General features: G+C 31.5%; 1 protein-coding gene and 1 long non-coding RNA gene across 4 annotated transcripts; both read left to right on the forward strand.

The window, feature by feature from the left end:
• Window positions 1–5,074: 5,074 nt before the first annotated feature.
• LOC111706787 (uncharacterized) lies at window positions 5,075–15,460 on the forward strand. Of its 3 annotated transcripts, XM_023479759.1 has the most exons (14): window positions 5,075–5,156; window positions 5,294–5,369; window positions 5,547–5,603; window positions 6,664–6,816; window positions 7,340–7,418; window positions 8,084–8,140; window positions 11,579–11,706; window positions 11,962–12,060; window positions 13,089–13,214; window positions 13,424–13,588; window positions 13,705–13,775; window positions 13,848–14,001; window positions 14,387–14,465; window positions 15,326–15,460. In XM_023479759.1, the coding sequence occupies exons 1-14, from the start codon at window positions 5,088–5,090 to the stop codon at window positions 15,378–15,380; spliced, it is 1,368 nt and encodes a 455-aa protein (XP_023335527.1). In that variant the 5' UTR covers window positions 5,075–5,087; the 3' UTR covers window positions 15,381–15,460. The 3 variants fall into 3 exon arrangements, with proteins under 3 accessions (XP_023335527.1, XP_023335667.1, XP_023335594.1); XM_023479899.1 differs by lacking the exon at window positions 11,962–12,060 and having other exon boundaries at window positions 15,326–15,459; XM_023479826.1 differs by lacking the exon at window positions 11,579–11,706 and having other exon boundaries at window positions 11,933–12,060; window positions 15,326–15,459.
• Window positions 15,461–18,977: 3,517 nt separating this feature from the next.
• LOC111703935 (uncharacterized) lies at window positions 18,978–23,103 on the forward strand. Its single transcript, XR_002765723.1, has 3 exons — window positions 18,978–19,077; window positions 21,141–21,194; window positions 22,742–23,103. It is a non-coding gene; the product is annotated as an uncharacterized LOC111703935 (long non-coding RNA).
• The last annotated feature ends 9 nt before the right edge of the window (window positions 23,104–23,112 follow it).

Here is a 23,112-nt window from a genome sequence, read left to right on the forward strand (position 1 = left end):
TTACCTACAGGAGAGATCCTAATCTCAGAGATAAACTCAATCGAGCCAGAATTCCAGATCCTCCTAGAATGAGGCTAATACCTGTTATGAAACCTTGTGGTTTAAGGTGCCCAACTTGTCCCTACATAGAGCCTGGAACAGTTATACAATCCTCTAATACCAGTAAGAAGATTGAGATTAATGGAACATTCAACTGTAAGGCCAGAAATGCATTTTACTGTATTACATGTGAGCATGTGTAAACTACAATATATAGGACAGACAACAAGATCTTTATATGAAAGAGTGAGAAAACTTATTGGTTACATTAGAAATCTCCATACAAACCAGCCTACAGGAGAATATTTCAACTTTCCTGGACATGAACTCTACCATCTATAAGTTTGTATTCTAGAGAAGGATTGGGACCTCGGGAGAAGTTTACTTGAAGTACGAGAATCTAAATACATTAGAGATTTTATGGCTTAACTCAGAGGAATGAACAGAAAAAAATAATTTTTATTTAATTGTAAACTGTAATTCAGTATTTTTTTAAAAAGAGTATTGTTTATGTCCAATTCTTTAAAAGGTTTAAATACCCCTCCTTAAACAAGACTTTTTTTTTTAAGTAAAAATTTGCAAATTATCTTTTTTTCCATTTCATGATATGAGTTCGTTTCCCTTTTGTCCATTTGACAACCCAATTTTTTAAAATAATCTTTTTTGTTTGTTTATTTTCTTGTGGTTCTTAACAAATTTTATTTATTTTTTTTCGATTTTGATGGTTATTTTATCGTTGGAACTGACGAGGGTCAACCCAGACCGAAATATATTTTCAATAAATGTGGAACTAACATCTACTTTGTTTACCCTACAGAGGTTTGGTCAATCACCATCACCGAATTAAAAAAATGAAAAATAGTATTAGGCCCATTAAAATTATTTTTTTTTGCTTACCAAAACTGTTTTCACTCTGGATTTTTTGGCTAATATCTCGATGCCCATGCCTTACACGTTTGCCTCTTCTTTGTCATGCAAACATTTTAAGGTAATTTCTGAATCGTCAAAACATTCAAAATAGCAAATAAGTTATTTCCAAAATAATATCACACCCAAAGATCAGTATATAGGAATTTTGGAAAAAAAATTTAAAATGCTAAAATTTCAAATTTGCGCTAGATTTACCCTAATGCTAATAATGTGTCGCACATCTGGGATTTTTTCAGAGGCACCCTAAGGTATTTTGATTATTTTTTCCGTTCATGATTTTAATCATCTTAGAGCAAAAGTAACGACATGGAGACAAATTAAAATACCCAAATACGTGAAAGACCTATATAATATATCAATCTTCATTTGTTATCTGGAAAATTCCAATTTTTGGGCTTGATGGCGGGGTATTCCCCCCTTACCATTTGGCAGAGGGAAAAATGAAACATATTTCTTTTTACAAATGCAATATGTTGTAAGATTAAGAGAAATAAATGAGGTTCTCAATCCTCCCGATAAGAAATATTAGAGGGACAAATACTGTTGATATTATTTGATGATATTAATAGTATATCATCATGCCGTTACATTTAAAGTTCCCTGCACACGGTTATCAACCGGGACTTCATATCAATGTTATATATTCTTACGGTTATTGGGACATGGGACAGTCTACAATACATTTTAATCATGAAAATACAAAAGAATATATCAATTCTTGCAGTTCAGGAAGTTATCGCTGTTTAATTATCAAACAGTCGAACCAGGAAACTTTATGCTTTGATGATTCTAAAATTCTAATTATTATATAAAGTTCCTGTTTACTTCCCTTATTTTACGTTCAACGTGTAAAGCGTGACCTAAAAAGTTGAATACCATAAACCAATCATTTTCTATTCATATAGGGCTATTTTTCAAATACTTTTTGCTTGGTTGATGCTAAATTTAAAGTAATAGACATCACGAGGTACGTATATACTATATGTTTACTATAAATAAATAAGAATTGGAAACCAAATTTGGCAGACACTGAACCATTAATACTGATCATTGAATCTCTACTATCCAAATATACAGTGATCCAAAATGTGCAGATTTTCATGCAATCTATATATATACTTTACTTGTCTGTCTGACTGTTTGTTTGTTTGTATCCAATAAACGTAAAAACGGCTGATCCGATCAGGCTTAAATTGTGTGTGAGACCTCACATGACCCCGAGGGAGGTTTATGGGACAATCAAATTTGGAAAATAGTTAACTTTTTTGTGAATCCACCTAAATTTGAAAAAGATTTAAAATTGCCGACTTTTTAGTTCAACAGTTAAAAGCTAAAATTATTACAGAAAATGACACGCTTCCCTAATAGCCTAGCAATATAAATTTTGCTTAATAATTATTTTAAACTGAAGCTAGGAACAAGCTCGTTAAGTAAACCCAAAGGTGCAATGCATTGCAACACTTTAAAGTCGATCCAGTCTTGAAAATTGATAAAAAGTTTTAATAAAGACCTTAACGTAAACCAAAGAGAATAGAATACATATTAGAGTGGAATTTAAAGAATCTCTCGGTATGAATTTTTTCAGTCCCTTCCAGCCTGAAAGGGAGTTCAAAGTGTACAAATCATGTAAATGTTCACAAATTATATGCAGTAGAGTACATTAATACAGTATGTTCCCTAGACTATCCATTTCAATTTCGAATTTTTTAAACTGTTAAATAAACTTTATAATGAATTAGGTGAATAAAAACATCATTTGATTTATAGTTATAACGGAAAATCATCGTTTGTAAAGTGGAAGGCATAGAGTCTATGTGAAATGATCATTGGTCAATTATGAAACCAGCCTATTTCATAATTTGGTTTTCTTTTAACAATAATTTTAGATTTTCTATAAAATGATATTCCAGGGCCCAAAAGGTTATATAGCATAAATATGTGAAGTACACATGCAGTATGGAAACAGTACAACAAAATGGCCGTTTTACACTTTTTTCTAGTAAATTCCCCTCTAATATATATTCTATTCTCTTTGGTTATACATGTTGTACCAAGATCCTAGATTGTAAATAGATAGAAAATACTTTTTTTTTACCGAACTGGAAAGTTCTATTTCCGCATTTATTCTTAATAACACAGAATAGTTAAATTAACGTTCTAATGATCAACGTGTGAAATTTGAATCAAACGCATAAAATCATTCATGAGCAACAATAATTTTTAAACTAGAGAATTAGATAGAGAAAAAACTACATGATNCCCCCTAAATTGATGGGGGAGGGTAATCAAACGAGAATTTAAATTTCAATTATGGATCAATATGTTCATTGATCAATGTTAATGTTGATTATATTCTAATACCATGTTTTATTTGAAAATTTTAGACCAATTATTTCATAGCAATGGTAATAAAGTTATTCTTCTAACAAAATTTGTATTTTTCAAGAGCTTTTAAAAAAATTGTAATCTCCATAGTTTAATTATTAAAAGGGTGCGCTGATTTTAATTTTTGACCCATCGAACAGTTCAGTAATCAGTATACCCTACCATATGCATTAACTTCTCCCTTCCCTTCCATCACTTTAAAAGTTACAAAAACAAAAAGAACAGAAAAGCCAGGATTGGCGAGCCCCTCCCCTCCTCCTTTGTCTTATTATTAAAAGTACGTAACATTTCTATTGTTCTGAATTTTTGCTCAAAAGTCAAAGTATATTCAAAGTGTCCAATAATTGGTAGTTCCACTATATACGCAATACCCATGTCGCACATAAACAATCACTTAATATAATTTTGAACTTCATATCCCAAGATTAAGACCGTACTATAACAAGTTGGGTTTGAAAAAATGTCCATTAAAATCAAACTAAAACATATCTTTTGGCAAGCTTCGGCTTGTCAACAACTTAGGGTTGTTTCAGTGGTTCCGTTGCAAAAAATGACCGATGTGTCCAAAGATACCTTTACTACCCCTCCTACCCCCGCGCCTCTAAATGCAAATTAAAACACTGGTTACAGTTCTGATTGTATGTTAAGAGACCGGGAGGGGAAATCAGGGGACCGTAAATTAGTGCGGAAGTAAACTGAAGGGCAACTACAGATATGCACTCGTGATCACTAGGCACTTTAGTTCTTTACAGGGCTCAGAGAGAAGTAGATCATCACACTGAAGAATATTTTTTTATGTATTGTTGTATTATATTCTTACAACAAAACTGTCGAAATTTGGGAACTAAAAAGAATTTTAAGTCTTTGCCACAAACTCTGATTATAATTTCTATATCTTTGCAGCCTGCTGATTTGTACCTCTGATATTTTAAACGTACATTAACTTATGTAACAGAATATCTAAGGTCTACGACACTGGGTTGTAAAGATATAGGTATCAGAAAATCTGAGTTTGTGGGCGCGGCAAAGACTCAATTCCTTTGTCATCTGAATGTATGACAATTTACAGTATACCTTACTTAATTAATTTTGTTCAGCTCTTAAACTAATATATAAAGGGTGTCTCTGAAAAAGGGCGTATAGGATTTTCAGCTTACTAAACATCGTTGTATTGTGTAAAAAGTGCTCCTGTGGGTACAATCTCCTTCAATGGAGGGGGGGGGGGCCTTATCTTAAAAAATGTGCTCTGTCTCTTTCTTAAAAAATTAGTAGCTTGTATGTGTAACCTTTGTTTAAGTATGTATACACATATTACAACTTAAATTTGTTTATTTTTTGCAAGGAGCTTAAAACTTGCACCAAACTCTTATCCTTATAGCTTTATCAGCTGATTTTTTAGACCTTTACTATTTTTAAATTTAAATTCTGCTAGATCTTATTGTCAATTAATGATATAATGGATTTGAAAATCATCGTTTATTGCAAGTGTTCTGTTACTTTTTTAACAATTATTATAATCTTTAAAAATTGAGCAAGTGAATGCTTTAGTAAATGCTTCAGTATAAAAGTCTATAACTATAAAGTAATCATGAAAAAAACACTGTGTAAAACATAAATAATATTGATCTTAGTCCCTTTGATTTCTTTTTATTAATTTTAAACATTCTATTTAGTTGTTCTTCAAATTTTCTTGAAAATATAAATTAACGTTAATACATATTTTAGGTTAAAAAATGACATCTTATCTGGGCTTTCTGATCCTAAGCTGTTTAGTTCTTGGAATAGTTGCTGATAGTTTAAAAGTATGACTATTTATACCAAGCTAATCTAATCATGTTATACTTAACAGCATGATAAGATTAGCTAGATTAGCGAACAAATTATTTGATAAAATTTTAAACCATTTTTTTATTGTAATCTTTATCAAAATAAATTGTAGGGTAGACATGAAGGAAAGAACGGAAGGGTTTTGATGAAAAAAAAGATAAAAATCCCTCATCAACACGAAAATTCAGGAATAGATCCTTTTTCTGCTGGTGTTGCCAATATTTTCATTGTAAGTTGGATACTCGTCCTAAAGCTGTTTGCACTTCAAAAGCAGTTGCATTGATGACATCCCATCAGGGTAAAAGTTTAATAAAATTGAATAGAAAAAGCTCATTTATATAAAAACGATAAGAATCTATCAATAGATATGAACCACAAACTCAGCGAGATTGTTCCAGAAAGACCTGACAATGCTAAAAGATGTAAGTAAATAGTAAATACCAAATTAAGCCATGAATATTTTAACCTTTATCCTCTGCTTAAATCACCCTGGCTGGTTGAGTGTCCAACTAAAACCCTGTTTTTTTCATTTTTGGAACTCATACACAAAAGAATTAAAACAAAAAAAGTAAAAGTCACATGGAACAACTATCAGTTTCATATTCTGGAATATCCAGCTTCCAGTAAAATTACATTAAATCGTCTGCCGCTAAAATATATTTGTGTATAGTTTTTCTACAGTTTTTATTGTGATTAGATCTTGAACACACTGAACTATTCTGGAATATCCAGTTTAACTTATTTTCTGCATTCTAAATAATATTAGATTNTATAGTTTTTCTACAGTTTTTATTGTGATTAGATCTTGAACACACTGAACTATTCTGGAATATCCAGCTTCCAGTAAATCCATTAAATCGTCTGCCGCTAAAATATATTTGTGTATAGTTTTTCTACAGTTTTTATTGTCATTAGATCTTGAACACACTGAACTATTCTTTAATAAGGCGGGAATACGTACAATATTGATACTGGATACGTTAGAATTAATCAAGGAATGTTTTAATCTTTTTCCTATTTCATGTACTAAATATTTCGCTGATTATGGATTAATTTTATAACATCCTTGGTTTGTGTACCAAAAACTAAAAAGACAGGTTTTAGTTTTTAGTTTAGATTACATTTCATACATTTTTGAAAAGCCCTTGCTTTCCAATCTGAGGGGAAAAAAATTGCAACGCAAAAAAAACTAAATCTTTGCATTAAGCACAAATTTTCTATTCTCTTTGCAACCTGATGATGTAAACCTTGGATATTTCAAACTTTGCATAACTTGTATCTGTCGTAATCTGCTTCTCTATGTGTAAATGTGAAAATTTACTTTAAACCGTGTGAGCAAAAAGTCTGTAAACTTCTTTGCATAACTTGTGCAATCTGCTTTTTTTTTTCAAAGTCCAATAAGCTTTAAAACATAAAAATCTAATAATCAGGTAGAATTTTTTAATTAAAATATTTTTCCAATTTAAATTGGATAGTTTTTAGTTCTGTCATTGTTTACTGTTGTCTCGTTCGCCAACGAAGCTTGTAGCACTACCACGGGTATAAATGGAACTTGTTTCTCGCGAAACGACTGTGTTAATCAAGGAGGAACACCCTCGGGTACTTGTGCTTCGGGCTTCGGAGTTTGTTGCTTAGGTATAAACTTTTTTCTATGTATGTGAACATTTTTTTGTTATGAATCTTTAATTCATGATTGGATAAACATATTCAGCATCAGCAGCAAATTTCAAAATACGGAAAACATGATAATTAAAGATTGGCATAAAATATTTGAATTTAACTTCTTTAAGTGGCAATGCAAATGCAAATTTTTACTTTGTATTTCTTCCTTTAACATGGAGCCCTATAAAAGCTAATAGACTATGTTATTCCAGTTTTGAAAAACGAATCTTAGCTTTTGTATTTTAAAAAGTTAGCTTAAGAACTTGTGTTTTTGCCACAAACTCTGATTTTCTAATCCCTATCTTTGCAAACTGTTATTTTAAACTCAAAGTTTTTAATATAACAGAATTAAAAGTTAATAAGAAAGAAAAAAGAAAATCAGAGTTTGTGGCAAAAACCAAATTCCTTTGAATTTATTAATAACAATTTATTAAGTCCAACTGATAACATTTCCCTTGATATTGCAAAACATCGAGTTTTAAAGAATATTCTTTAGTCACTGCAACCTGTGGAGGCTCCACTAATGTCAATGGAACATATTTTCACAGCATAGACTATCCATCTACATTCGACAGGTAACATATAAATGTAATGTGACAACCTTGGTTCACAAGTTTTGCTTATGTTAAAAGAACTGATTTCTGGCCTCAAAGTGATTTCTGCTATGATAAAAAAGTCAAAGTTTAAAATATCAAAGTTAATACCATTAGGTTGCGAAGATAAAAAGATAATAAAGAGTTTGAGGCAAGAAATCAGTTGCTTTAATTTTTTTAAGTTCACTATATTCATCATCGTCAATTAAACTTTTTCTAGAGGTTTGGTCACATCCAAAAACATGATCCGACAGAATTGATACTTATGAAGAAAATAAGAATATGGGGAATTCCCCAGATTCCCAGGTATTTGGGGATATCGCCAGATTCCCAGGTATTTTGGGAATTCTCCAGATTTCCCAAATTCCTGTAGACAGTCGCTTTATCTGTATGATTTTTTTTACCCAAATTCATTGTTTATCGAGTGTGATTTTTCCCTGGTTTGTATTTTAAAAAATTCCCTTGGTGTAACAACATAGGAATAAAAGATTTTATAAAATCAACAAATAAAACTAGAGGGCTGAGACTTCTAGAAGTACATTAAAAAAAATCAAGCAAAACGAAATGAACACACCTCGTAAACCCTCACAATGATGATGAACTGAAACATATTTAAAATATTTACACTCATCTTTATTTCTGTTCAGTGTTGGTTCTTGCCAGTTAACTGTTAATAAACAAGCGGATAGTGTGTGTCAGCTAAGGTCAGTTTTTTCACCATTGAAAATAAATCATTTAATTACTTCTTTTTGATGCAATATTTCTAATTCTTATTTGGATTCAAATGGGATTAACATTTTTGACTACGTTTTTAAAATAAAATATTTCTGAAGAAATATTAAGAACAATTTCCTAACATGTTAAAAGGAAACCAGAACTGGGAACTTTTGTACAAGATTAATTGCATTTGAGAACCTAATTCAATATAGTTTACTGATCTCTCATTCGTGGTGTTTGAAGATTCTGAAATCTTGGAACTATGACTAATGAAAGAGAAAAAGATTCTTCCCTGACTTATTTTGATTTTATGTTTAAAGAGGTGTTGCTAAAAGGAAACCTTGCTATGCTATTGCATTTAAATGGTTTTTGATGCAGACTTACTAAGGAACTGAGTTTTTGTCACAAACTCTACTTTTCTAATCTCTATATCTTTGCAACCCAATGTCGTAGACCTTTGATATTTCAAACTATGAATTCTGATAGACCAAATAATCTAAGTTTGAAATATCAAAGGTTTACATAATCAGATTGTAAAGATATAGGGATTAGACAATTTGAGTTTGTGACAAAAACTCAGTTCCTTTGTTATAATAATAATTTGAAATAATAATATTCAATAAAAAGCAAAACAATTGCTGTCTCTACTTCTTCATTTATTTAAAAATGACACTAAGAATGATGTATTTGGAAATGTTATAACTAAGTAACTCTGCCAAAAAAGTCTAAAATGCATCTGTTACAAAGTCCAAAATTTTATCAACATATCTTATAAAAGATGACAATCATATCACTATATTGTTATTGGTCATGCAGATACTTAAAACCGAAATTCAGAAAGGTTATCGCCTTTTGAAAGTCTATAGTTACGGGACATAAATTTCTAACACATAAGTAAAGATTTGAACTCTTCAATCTATATAAAAGTTCCTAGCTGGTTTTTTAAAGGAATTATAGTCTTTGGCACAAACTCAAATTTTCTAAACCGTATATCTTTCTAATCCCGGATGGTGTAAACCTTTGATATTTCAAGCATAGATTATTTGAACTAACAGAATTCATAGTTTGAAATATCTAAGGTTGCAAAAATATAGGGATAAGGAAATCAAAGTTTGTGGCAAAGACTCAATTCCTTTGCCTGTGTTTAACTTCCTAGACAAAAAAAATTTAAAGTATATTTATGAGTTTTTTGAAGGACCCTTATTAATGTACACAATTCTTTTTGCATGCTGCATGCACATACTTTGATTTTAAATCCATATTTGAAAAAGAATGTGCACTGTGTATATAGTATTAATTAAAGCTTGAGATTCAAGTATGCTAGTAATAATAAATATACTAACGTCACACAAGATTTGGAGATTAGTGCAGATTTACAAAGAACTAATTTTAAGACACAAACTCAAATCTTTAATTCTAATTTCTTTGTAACCTGATCGTGTAAATCTTTATTATCTTAAACTATTTTTTTTATCTAACAGAATTTAAAAGATCCTATTTACATATTTACACATAAATTATGTTAGTTTTTAAAATTGAGAAAAGCTACGCAAAATGCGTCGTATAAGCTGGTTATTGCATAGTTCACGGTGATTCGTAAATGAACTTGGTGAACTTGGCCTCATTACTTTAGCTAATTAAACGCTTTATCCGGGATGCAAAAATGGCGTTACTGTAATTTTCTTAGTAAGCAATTTAATTTGTAATTTTTCCTTATATTTTATAAATTGCTTACCCCCGACATATAAAACTTTATTGATTCTCCTGCATAGATTGGAAATATGGTTTAAAAAAATATTTCTTTGGATATTGTTATTAAAAATATATATTACTCGCTGAAGTGCCCGGCGTTGCCCATGAAATTTTAAAACAAAAAACTAATTCTAAAAAATATTTTTAGTTTTTTTTTTCAACCCCTGGGTTCCCTGGGTACCCAGGGATATCCTCCGAAAATTTCAGCCAATTTGGTCCAGCCAACTATAAATATAGAAGAGAGCTTTATAATATAAATCTAAATTACATAGTTTTCACAATAGATTTTGAAAAGGTATAAGTTGAACCATTAGACCTGTAGCATCTTACAGAGCGTTTTTTTACACCCTGTTTGTAGATATTTTTTAACAGTTCATAATTGCATGATTTTTAAAAAATGTGCACGACTTGATTTAACTTGGCTTGTTCATTAATTTTACCTCTAAAAAATGAAGGATCTGTACAGGCTAAATGAATTGAGTCTTTGCCACAACCTCTGAGTTTCTAATTCCTATATCTTTGCAACATAATGTCCTTAGATATTTTAAAATATGTGTTTTGGTAGATCAAATAATCTAAGTTTGAATTATCAAAGGTTTACACCTTCAGGTCACAAAGAGATAGGGGTTAGCAAATTTTAGTTTGTGGCAAAGACAAAATATGTAAGTTAACAGATGGATGGAACAGTGTATGCAAGAAAAAAGGATTAAATATATACTTCTCAGAAGTATTTTCTTTTGTGGGTAACCCTGTTTGTTGCCATTTTTTTATGTGTGTCCCTAACTTTTAAAACCATTTTTTTGGGGGGAAAAATGTATTCAATTTGATTTTATTTTATTAAAACTCGGATTAGGGTTTGAACCTTTTTTTATCTAAATAAATGGGAAGCAATTAAAATACCCAGCCTTACTCCGTGAATATGTATTCCAGTCCTGTAGATAACTGCCTAGTATAAAGGCAATACAAGTTAAATAGAAATAGAATGATAAATAATGATTTAGACAATCTAAAACTACATATTTATCAGGAGTATAATTGTATTAATAACAAATACATCAAAAATTAAAGTATTGTCGTCAAAGAAGAGAAGACAGGCGGACGGAACAAAAGGGGATCAGGGTGGCAAGGTATAGTTGTAAGGAGAGAAACATGACAGGGGTCTGTTGTTAAACCATATTTCTTAATTTCATTTTATTATTACTTCAGATTTCCATCCTCTATATCCCATCTACATATGTTCTTTCTGTCTCCTTATCATCTTCCTTCTTCTGTTTTTCTATTTTTAAGTGTAATCTTTCCTTTTTTCTTTTCCATTTTTTATACTTTACGTGAATATGCAAGTACCCTTCAAACAATATCCTTATCTATATCTATCTAATCTATGCACCTGAGAAATCCTTCAATTTTGTTTTATCCCGGGCTATTTCAAAAACACTGTTTTTTTTAAATCCCTACATCTTTGCAACCCAATGTTGTAGACCTTTCTATTGATAGCGAATTACCACCAGGTTGCAAACAAATACGGATCCCAGAGTTTAAGTTTTCGGCAAGAACCCAGTTCCTTTATTCCCATACCTACATTCTTTATTTTTCCCCATTCCTACTTTTTACTCCAGAAATCTATTAAAGTAATTTTCATCTACATTTTCCTAACCCTTCCTAATGTGATGAAGGCTGGACATGGAGAACATGGTAATTGCTCAGCCGACCTCTACAGATCAAAAGTGTGAGTCCGACCAGTTTATAGTGACAGGAGGCGCTCCTATACCTGCTATCTGTGGCGTCAACACCGGAGCGCATAGTAAGCCAATTTTTCTTTGCATGATGCTCCATGTTATTACTAAATGCATTTCCTTTATTAAATGCTCGCTAACAGGATATCTAAATAGCTAACAACGTAGCGTATATAAACAAGTAGATGTAGAGCGTAGAACGTAGATACCATTAAATTCAATGTGAATGAAGAAAAAAAATTCAATAAATGTCAGTTACTATGTGATGCAAGGTTAGGAATAACTTTTTCGTAGACTGGACTTTGAGAATATGTTACTGAAAGGCCCAGAGATAACTGACCAGAAGTGCACTGATGATATGTTAATGATTCATGGCGGGTTCCCTATTCCAAATATATGTGGGACAAATACGAATCAACATTGTAAGTTTTTTTTTCATTCTTTTAGTTTCAAGGCATTCATGTTTGCGTGCTCCCCCCCCCCCAAAAAAAAATGTCTGTAAGCAAAAACAATGTGTTTTTCTATTTATTAGCGTTATTATGAACTTCAGTAAAACCTGTGAAACAAGTGATTTCAACAAAAAGACGGATCAAAAATCCCAATAAAGAAGGGAATCTCCTTCCATATGTTACGTTACGTTTTTTTAATGTTCCGGCTGATGTTTTCTGATACTTTAAACATATTAATGTGGCCACATGAGATCAAGGTCTGATTCTTGACGTTTTGATATTGAATTATATTTTTATAAATATCCCTTGAAATAACTTAATAAGCATCGCAGACCAGGAACATGTTAATATAATATGCATTGACAACCCTGTCTCAGAGAGCCGGTCTACCATGTCATGATGAAAGCGCTCAATTTCCCCCTTCAAATAACTACTAAGAAAAGTATATATGGATATTAGATAACTTGACTTGTATAGACAAGAAGAAAGGTTTAATTTTATTTGGGTTTATTCTGTGTAGCACATTACAATTGTTAAGTCACTCTTAGAGTTGTACGTTTATTGGAATTTAATTAACAACACATATACTCTTTGGATTCCATTTTAATAACTATATAAGATATTTTCAGGAAATGAAACTTTTACATGGTCTAAATATAATAAAATTCCAACTCTGATAAAAAATTAAGAAGAAAATATGTTTTATGAAAATATTGGGATTAACCAGGGACTGAGTTCTTACCACAAACTCTATATTTTTAATCCTATATTTCTGTTGTAACACGATTTAGCGAAAATATTTAGTTTTTCAAAGTATAAATTCTATTAAATCAAATAAACTAAGTTTGAAATAACAAAGATTTGCAGAGAGAAATTTGAAAAATTTGAGGTTATGACTAGAACTCAATTCCTATTCAAGCTGTCCAAAATATCGAGTTAAGTTTATTCTTGTGATTATATTCTATTTGCCTGAAGTATTTTATCTTATAAATGAATTTTAGTGTATGTTGATATGGGATTGTCCTCAAGCTCTCCAGTTGTACTGACAGTTGTGACCGCGGGCACTTCTTTTGCACGTTCCTTTTCAATCAAAGTCACTCAAATTGAGTGCAATTCTCTTTCAAAAGGTAACTAAGCTGAACCTAATAGGGAAATGGGAGCGTTAAAATATTTTTCATCAATCTTATAGTTATTATCACGACATCGTTTGATCGTTGGTTCACCTTATATTTTATGTTCGTGCAGACCAGATGTCTTGCTACGCCGTGTAGTTCACTAAAAACCTACCACAAGAATAATTTGTTATGTCTTGTAAAATTGACAGCTTTATATTTAGCAAGCACGGGGTGCCTTCAGTACTTCCAAGGTGTCTCTGGTCGAATTTTTTCTTTCAATTATAATGAAGCAACTGGACTTCAGCTCTCGGATACTGACTATTCTGTTTGTGTAAGAACTGAGAGAAATTTCTGTGGTATTCAGTACTCTGCTTGTACGGATACAGGTATTATTGAATTTTATTATAACACTTTATTAAAGTATAAAGATGTGGAAACACTTTAAGAAAATATACGGGAAAAATCTTTGCAATTATAAGAAATTAAAAGCTTCACTTTTTAGCAAACACACCGTCTCGGGCCTTTTCTGTGACGGGTGGAACACCAGCAGAGGGTAGCAAGGTTGGAACTCAGGTACTGCTTACAAGATAATATATTTTTTCTTATTTTTAGCGAAATTCTGATAAACTTATCTATATTATTCAGTGTGCTACCGACTGGCTAACTATTCCATGTGCAACCAATACCCATGACCCCAAGGCGCAAAACGGCACACCTACAGTCTGTGTTGATAGAATTTGTGGAATGGTCTTTAACTCTGCGACCACAGCTGCTAACTCACCTAATGTCCCGGTCTACAGTAAGTCTAATTGGTATTTTCCGGCATCTTATATATGCAGTAAAATAGTTACTCACACAGTGTTTATACAGCAAACAATTTGAGACTCCTAATTTCCAAGTCGCAAAAAAAAAAATAATTTGGAAGAATCACATTTTAAAAATCCCGCCCCCCATCCTCTTCTTAGGTCAATAAAAAAAAAACTAGAGGCGTTCTTGAAATATTTCTATATCCCAAATACTGGCTTATGTTTCTTAGCTCCAAATATGAAAAGTTAAGTGATGGGAAATATGGAAACAAAAGTATGTTTTCGTAAGAATTAATCATAAGGTTTTTCTACTGATTTAAAAAAATGTGTTTTTTGTTTTTACTCTCTTTCTTTAAAAAATGTTTTGTATGTTTTTAGGTTATACAAAGCCTTTCAACATTTATGTTCACACAGATAGTACAGAAAGTAGTTCTAGTCCTGCTGAGACCAATAACAGGTAGACATGTTGTTTTAAATAATTTAAAAAATGAATACTTCACAGCTCAGCAGCTTAAGGTCACTCTAATGTTTCTAAAGTCCCATCCCTTTAATTGTAAGCATATTCTTCATAATAGATTTTTATCATTCATAAATAATTTAAAGGGACTGTAAGCGTAATTTCAAGTGATCCTTCCATGCAAAGATGACAATGCCAGATTGACAAGAGTACCCCTAAAACCTTAGACTGATCAATGTGGTCGGACTTATTCTCATCAATCTACAAAAACGCGTTTAGTTGTTGAAAGGTTCTAAGTTAATTGTTAAGCTGTGTTAAGTTAAAAAATATTAATATCACTTACTAGAATTAGCAGAAAATAGAAATTTTCTTTTGAATTTTTTAAAACCATTTTTAATGTTAAACATTTGTTAATGTCAAGTTACACTACAAAAGCATCAGTTCTGTTGTCTCACACTAAACACAGCGTACATCGCGTTTTAGGGGGATTTATTTGGTTTTCAATATATTTAAACAACGATTCATCTTTACTCAATGAAGAGTCAAAGGGTACCGTTTTAAATCGGGTACTGCCCTCTATGCATGGAGGGTTAATTGAAATTACACTTGCAGTTCCTTTAACAAGTAAATATGCATATTACTTTAAAACAGAGACCTGCAAGGCATTGTGAATAAGTTTATTAAGATTTGTCATTAGATAATGTCATTAAAAAAAATTTTTTGCTCTCACGTTAAGGTAATTATTTGTCGGGAACATGCAATCGATAAAAAAAAATTTAACTATAAAGATTAAGAAACTGTCGGCTTATGATTTTTATGAAATAAGCAACATTTTTAGAAAAAAAATATTTATGTTTCAGAGGATTTTGTTTGAATTTTATCCAGCAACCCTGCATAGCTTCAAGTGGAAAATGAAAATATATATATATTTGTTTATATCGATGTTTTTTATTGTTAGGCTTATTTTTGTATATTAAGATTTGATTATTGATGTATACATTTCATATTTTATCATTAAATTTTAAATACAACAAAACAGTTAATTATTGAGTATTGATTTTTTTATAAGACACACTGCAAAAAGTACGCTTTGATATGTACCTTAAGAATATCAAGGTCTTTTCATCACGAAAAAGATTTTTTTCTGTCCGTATAAAATTAATCAAATTTTAGGTACATCATGCAATTTTATTATGACCCTTTAAGCTAATCCCAAAAGTTATAATTGACTTTTTGTTGGATTTACGGGGAGGAAGGACTCCCGATCAATTGAATAGACAAAAGCTTGCCAATAGGCAACTGAAAACTGTGCTAATTTGTACTGTGCCAAATTTTAACATGTTCCATAGAACAAGTTGTCGTCTTCGGTCATTTAGATGCAAATAATTACTTGTCAAATCCCCAAACTTACTGGTCAGTGTCTCTGACTTAGCCTTATTTTTTAGGATACTTTTTTACGATATATTAATATATTAATATATTAATATATTAATAGGGGAAATAGAATACTTTTTATTCTACCACTTTACAGGTATTCTATGGCCATTTAAAATATCCTTTTTTTCAAATTTTGAAAAACTTAAATTCGCGAATTTAAAAGTTCGTGAAGACAGGGAAGGGGTGCAGAGCAACCATGAGCCCCGAAAACTTACCTCTGGAGCCTCCTGATTCGCAGAATGACCTTCTAGCCAATCAAAATTAATCATCTCCGTTCCTCACGCTACGTCTCCAATCCTCCTCAACTCTTACTTCACGTTCAATATTTTTATCTCCGATAACAAATATTTGGCTTTAACATCCACCAGAAGTCTTTTTTTAAATTGGCTAAGAGGTCATTCTACAAATCAGGGGCTCATGGTTGTTCTGCACTCCCTCCTCGTGAAGAAAAGGGTAAATCTTAGAAAGGTTTAAAGCTACACCAATGCTTAAAAGTGTTTGGTATTTCTTTTTACCCGTGTTTAGAAGTAGAGAGCCAAGAATAACACTAGTTTATTCTTTTTCTTAATAACGGTTCAATAAATCGCACACTGCCCCCCTTCGATTACTTGAAAAGCTTTCAAAATCACTTCATTCTTTTGGATTACAACATATATAAAAATCACCATTACATTCGAACTTCAAGTTTTTGATAAATTTTTCTGACTTTTTTAGAGCTCTTTTGGGGCGTATTTTATCAGACTGAGAAATAAATATTAAATTCATGCTGGAATTTTTTGGTCTGAACCATTGTGTACATATAGGTCGTTTGGGGCCGCCCAGCTCCTAACTTTTTAAATTCGATTTTAAAACTGAACAAGACAAATTTTTCTGCGGCCCACCTTAATCAATATGTTTATTAATAGTTAATACTCAGGCAGTAATGAAATGGAGAACCCCCGCTCGTTTCGGAATTATGATTGTAAATGCTAAAAACAGCATAGAAAAATTTCAAAAGACTTCGGCGTGCAATTTTTAAATCATTAACCCCCCCCCCCATTTTGTTTACAGGCTATCACATTGAATTTTTTGAGTTTTTTAAATCGATGTGGACTGAGTCTGAACCCTTCGACCATTATGTGCTGACGCGTATAACTTTTCACAATTGTACCAATTAATATTTATGAAGTGATTCATGAAATATCAATTCTTTTAATTATTCCTTTATTTCAGCCAATTTGGCCCGGCCGTTTGTCAAGCAAACATATATATATTCATATAAATATAATATGCGAAACGAAGAGCTTTATTATATAGGTAACCTCAGGTCTAAACTTTTGAATTTATATTCTTATTATATACATATATATTACCATCAGGCCTCGGTTGGTTCTGAGTCTTCTCGTGGCTGGTTAAATTTAAGTAGTCGGAAACACCAAACCTTTTTCTTTCAATAATTTTTCAGTTATATCTAGGATTTGCCGTTTACCCGTAGAGTTAAATAAATATTAATAATGTATATCAAGTTCAGTCAATTTTGATGTTTAGCAAATCTGGGAGGCTCATGGCGGCTGGAGGTTACCTCCCTTTGTGCATGAAAAAGAGTGTCCCCGGGTGTAAGAATTTCTGAGGAATGATTTTACACTGAACGGCTTCGGGGTGCATCTAATGAAAAATATACAGTTAAACCCTAGATGAGCCATACATCAAAAAAATTTATCAAATGTCGTCTTGACAATTTTTCAATGTGTTTTATACTATTTCACGTAAATCTCATTATTTGCGAAAATAAATGAATAGCCATGAATATGAGGGAACAGTTTTAAAGAGCTCCATATAATCATTTAATTAAAAAACTAAATATCTACAATTCCATTATCAGAATGTAAAGAATACGACATTTGATGAATTCTTTTGATGTATGCCTTATTTAGGGTTTATGTTCTCTGATGAAGTAATACAGTATCTAGCAAAAAGTTTGGGACCCTAACAACAGTACTCTTAACGAGGATAATTACTTCCTATTCCTAACCTCACATTTTAGTCATTTCAACCTTAACTATCCGAGACACAATTTTAAATAATTTTGAATAGCTTGGAGGTTTTGTAAATACTTATTAAAATATTAACAGTTACTAAAAGAGAAAAAAGTCTGAAAGTGAGAGTAAGTGTAGACTCTAGGTAGATGCTTGATTTTCATTTTGAAGGTTGAGAAACCTCGAGGCTGATGACGTCATAGCTGGAGGTTTGGGCCAGTAAATTGTTAGTTCTCATCCATCCACAGATGATTTTTCAAATAATCAATATTTCCTACGTTTTTTAAGTGAGTTTTTTCTTTGTTTTATGGTTTGAACAGAGAGTAATTTTTAAAGAACGTCTGAAATAATTTTCTTATCAGAAGAAATTTTATTTACAAAAGACCAGATTTTAAAAAATCCCATCGGGCGTCGATTACCCAACACAAGTGAGTTACCCAATCCCAAAACTGTAGTATTCTTTAAAGAGCATACATTTTTTGTTAACTGATACAGTTTCCTTTATCGCAACTTCAGTTTATTTTACTAGAATTTCAAGGCGCTTCGCGCCCTTCTTTCTAGGCTTTTAGGGCGCTTCGCGCCCATCTTCTATTTAAATTGTGAACATGTTCTTTTTGTTTACATTTTAAAACAAAGAAGAAAAATTTTTTGCGGATTTTCAAGAATTTAAATTTTTTACAAAATTAAAAACATTTAAAACACATTTTTTAAATTTTTATCATTCATAAACCTTCCCTGTGGTCCCACAAAAAATTTGGGACCGATCGGTTCAGCCGTTTTGACGTTTATTGGATACGAACAAACAGACAGACAAGCCAAATTTATATATAGATTCATAAATGTTTTTTTGAATCGCTGTTTCTATGCCTGTTCCTTATAATTATCTAATAAGAATATGCCAACCATAAACTTCATGTAAACATTTTCTTGAGGATATCATTGAAATCTCCAAAAGCTATAATAAACTTTTCATATAAATCTTCCATACAAGAACAATCAGTATCAGCATTATTTTGTATTATGTATTGCTGTTCCTTACTCTGTTATCATAAGACTGAAATTTAGGAAAATGTTTTTATTTCGTATGTGATATGATGAGGATTGGAGCGGATCTATGTCCCTTGATTTGCCCATGGGTCAACATTAGTCCAATTGCTAAGGTGAAAGCGTGTTCATTGTTTATTTAGCAATACCAAAGCTTAACCCTTGTGTAGTGTACGAAAAGGAGATAATTATGACACAAATATGAACTGAGTGTTAAGTTTGGGCATAAAACTGTAGAGCTGGGCACGTTCCAACTTTTTTTAGCTGTTTCGTTAACGGTTTGTTCTAACCGTTAAAAAAATGTCAGGTAGCCGTTATTTTTAAAGGGAGTGTTTGCGAAAACTGAAAGGGGGTATTTTTTTGTTTTTCTATGATGTGATAGTTACTTTTGAAAACATTTAATCCTGTTTTGAGGATTTTTAATAATGAAGACGACATTTTCATATTTTCCAGGAATGTTCGAAAATCCAGCACCAGCAAAATATTATTTTTTTTAAAACAAAATCAAAATATTATGAAATATTTACTATATACGAATGCATCGAAAAATAATCGATGACTATCGATTGTAATAACTGAATGATTTGTTTGGAATTGATTATTTTACGATCCACATTGAATGTTGCAACTTTCTGAATTTGTATGGATGCTGCTTTTTTCAGCATGAGTCGTTTTTAACATTTTTCTTCTTATAGAAGTAAGATGGAAGTAAGATTAGTAGCGATCAAAAGCGCTTATTTTTCGCCATAAGCCTATACCCACTTTCATTTTTCGCGAACACTCCCAATTTTATTACTATGGTTAGTGGAAGATATTCCGCTTTTAACGGTTGTTCTTTTGCAATTACATTTTTTTTGTTAACAGTTTGTCAAATCGTTAGCGGCGCAAGTGGTTAACGGTTGTTTGTAGAATTAATGGCGTTTACTGTTTGCTATAACTCCCAAATTTTTGTATACAACTTTAACGGTTTATCAAATTAGATTTACGTCACAAAATTTAAAAAACAATCTTTAAACGTTCCATCATATTAATAAGGGGGACGGGGCTAAAGACAGCATTTAAAAACATCCAAATACAACAAACTTAGCAGATAAAAAAGTACGAGATTTGTCGTTTTTTAAAAACCCCATTTTGTTTTAAACAGTTTTTTTTAAACGGCTAACCCGTTTTGTTAATGTTTTTAAGCTAACGTTTTTTGCCATTCGTTAACGTAATCTTTCGTTAATTTTCAAAAACCTCCGTATATTTACGTACAGGGTGGCTCAAAAACTAGATTAACATATTTCAGCCCTATAAATCTTTTAAAATAACTGTGCATAAATATTTTAGAAGGGATAGTTTAACTTGTTTTTGTCTAAAATCTTCCATTTGGTCTAACTTATATGTCGAACATTCAAAATTCACTCTGTTAACTTCAGGTAATCATACACCAACATATACAGGGTGTATTTTTTTAATAATGTAATATTTTAAAAGCAATTATAAAAAATTATTTGATTTAAAAAAAGTTCTGAGTAGCTTATTGGTGGACGTTTTATAATCCGTAATGAAAAACCGGGAAATGAAAACAATTAAATCTGAAATTTCATATGTCTGTCCCATCATATTTTTACAAAAAACATCATGTTTTCTGGAGAGACGGTTCAAATAATGTTCCGATATTTTTGAAATTGTAAGACTACCCAGGCCTGGTAAGAGAGAGGTTTCCCTGAAAATTAAGCCAGACCGGTTAAAAATGAGGGCGCCGCGTTACAAACCCTGTCGCCCCCTCCCCTCGCCCATGTCAGAGTAGCAGACAACTCCTGCTTTAGAACCAATATGTGTGCCAAAGAGATAATCCGGAGAGAAAACATTTACAATCGATTTTGAACTCTGCCTTTATGGAATTGTAATATATATTCGACACAGTTTTACGCCAAGTAGAATATCGGATGATAAAAAAATTACTCAAACTACCATTTTAAATTATTTCAAAAGATCAATAGGACTGAAAACCTCTAATCTTGATTTTTGGGCCACGTTGTGTATATAATCGTATTATATATATACATGTTCTTTCAATATTGTGTGTGTTTAATTATAGAATTGCTGAAAACTCGTTCGAAAAAAACTACCCAGAAATAAAATTCTGACGAGCTAAATTTGTGTTTTGGTAACAATAAAAATATTGATTTTTAAGACCAGTGCGGACGAAATCATGAAAAAGAAAGAAATTCAGAGAAAAATTGTTGACGTAAGTAATTTTTTTAGTTTAACTATTTCAAGGTTATTTTTCTAGTTAGCTCTGATTATCATTATTATTATTTATTAGTTTACTTAGTATTTCTTAACATGAAAGGGAAAATGTGACATTAAAATATCAAGTTGAAGGTTCAAAATATGTCTCGTTCTTTTGAAAATACTCCTTAAACCAGAATCTTCAACAAACGCCAGTTCTTCGCTAACATCAAATAGAAGAAGTCGCACCTCTGCCAGTATTTACGTCAAGATAAACGAGATTTTTTTATGGAAAATATCTACGAGCCTGACAACCTGACTGCCCGCCGAAAACTTTAAGGGTTTCTCTGAGCTGTCAAGATTCCGTGGTCAACTGGAAGAAGAGGAATAAATTTCTGACTTGTGGAAATCTGTCCTTTCACTTTTCAAGACTCATTTTAGCAACAAACATAGCACACAAATTCAAGCCGAATTAACAATCGTCCAATAGAAGCAAATGTGGTCATAAACCTTCATGCAGATCTTACCTGTCCTACAATGGAGAATCAAGATCAATTGATAGTGGAATGGTTTTTATTGCAAGGATTCCAAAGCCCACGGATCATTCAAAACAGTGAAGAATTGATTTGTTAGCACAAACTAACTTATCACTCGCCTTCAGCTGCTTAGATTTTTGAATATCTTTGCATTTAAATTTGGTAAAACTCAAAGATCAAAAAATCATTTCTCCTGAGCTAAAATCTTTAGAATGGGATATCCTTAATCCCGATCGGTTAATTAATCTGTAGATTAATAACAAGAGGAGAACAAGCGATATTAAATCTAGCCATTAAGAAAAAGAGCGGATTAAGCATTAATCCCGATATTCACTATTCAAAAGTTCCCAGCTCTGATTGATTTTTCTTCTGAATTTTGACCAGGAGAACTGAATTTGTAGTGCGAAGTTCGTCCAATTTTCATTTGAGTAAAATTGCAAAATTGATTTTTAAATAGTGTATTTGTCAATAATTTCTAACACAATAAATTTGTAAAATTTAAGGACAAGTGAAAGATTCAAAAACAACTTAGAATGGAAATTCTGACTTTAATTTTTATCAAAAAAAAGAGTTGATAACCTTGCGGTATTCATTGAAAGATTTATTAATATTTGAATCACTAGAACACGTTTTAGGTTTGCAGGATTCAATGAAAATAGTTTCATACCAAAAAACCAGCTTTTTTAAAGGAATGGAATCTTATCTTGTTTAAAATAAACTGGAAGTATCATGGAATTAATCAAATTTCAAGAAAAACCGGATTTTCTGGCAAACACACTTGTAGCTTTTATCATTCTGGACCTCAGGAACATCTTGGAGTGGTAGGATTGGCTATGGATGTGTTCTTTTTTTAATATTAGGGTAGAATGTCCATGTTTAGACAGGTGAAGAATCCTTGTACCATTAAAAATATTACTTTTCATGTTTAATTAAATTACGATAAATTTTCATTAGCATAATTATTATTAATGATGCATGCATGATGTTAATAAAACCTAAAGATTTATATTCAACTTTTCGGAGTTAGGAAGAGGAGGATATAGAGCACCAAGAAATAGATAACTCCACATATAAGTACATAATGCTTAGCAATGGAATAAAGGTAAAACTAAAGAACTAAAAGTTACAATTAAATGTTAAGTTTCATGATTTCATCTTAAATGACCAAAATCTTAACTTTAAGCTATAACTTAAATATTCAAATAAAATTTTCTATTAATTAATCATGATTCTCTTGAGAATGTTGCTGCGCTTGCGTATTTATAGCCTATTTATGATATCAGTCAGAGATTAGATTAAATTTAACGATCTGAATTCATTATTTTACAGAACTTTTATGCTATGAACTCGCGCATTCTTTAGGTTTGGACTATGTAGTTTTTTTTTGGGGGGGGGGGG

The sequence above is a fragment of the Eurytemora carolleeae genome, unplaced genomic scaffold, assembly GCF_000591075.1.
Source record: "Eurytemora carolleeae unplaced genomic scaffold, Eaff_2.0 scaffold63, whole genome shotgun sequence".
Taxonomy (NCBI): domain Eukaryota; kingdom Metazoa; phylum Arthropoda; class Copepoda; order Calanoida; family Temoridae; genus Eurytemora; species Eurytemora carolleeae.

What these genes read in the sequence shown, in the direction of transcription:
- LOC111706787 (XM_023479759.1), top strand. Translation starts at nt 5,088, where the DNA reads ATGACATCTTATCTGGGCTTTCTGATCCTAAGCTGTTTAGTTCTTGGA. An exon ending in TAGTTGCTGATAGTTTAAAA is followed by an intron (nt 5,157 to 5,293) that starts GTATGACTATTT and finishes AATAAATTGTAG; the next exon opens with GGTAGACATGAAGGAAAGAA. An exon ending in TATCCATCTACATTCGACAG is followed by an intron (nt 7,419 to 8,083) that starts GTAACATATAAA and finishes ATTTCTGTTCAG; the next exon opens with TGTTGGTTCTTGCCAGTTAA.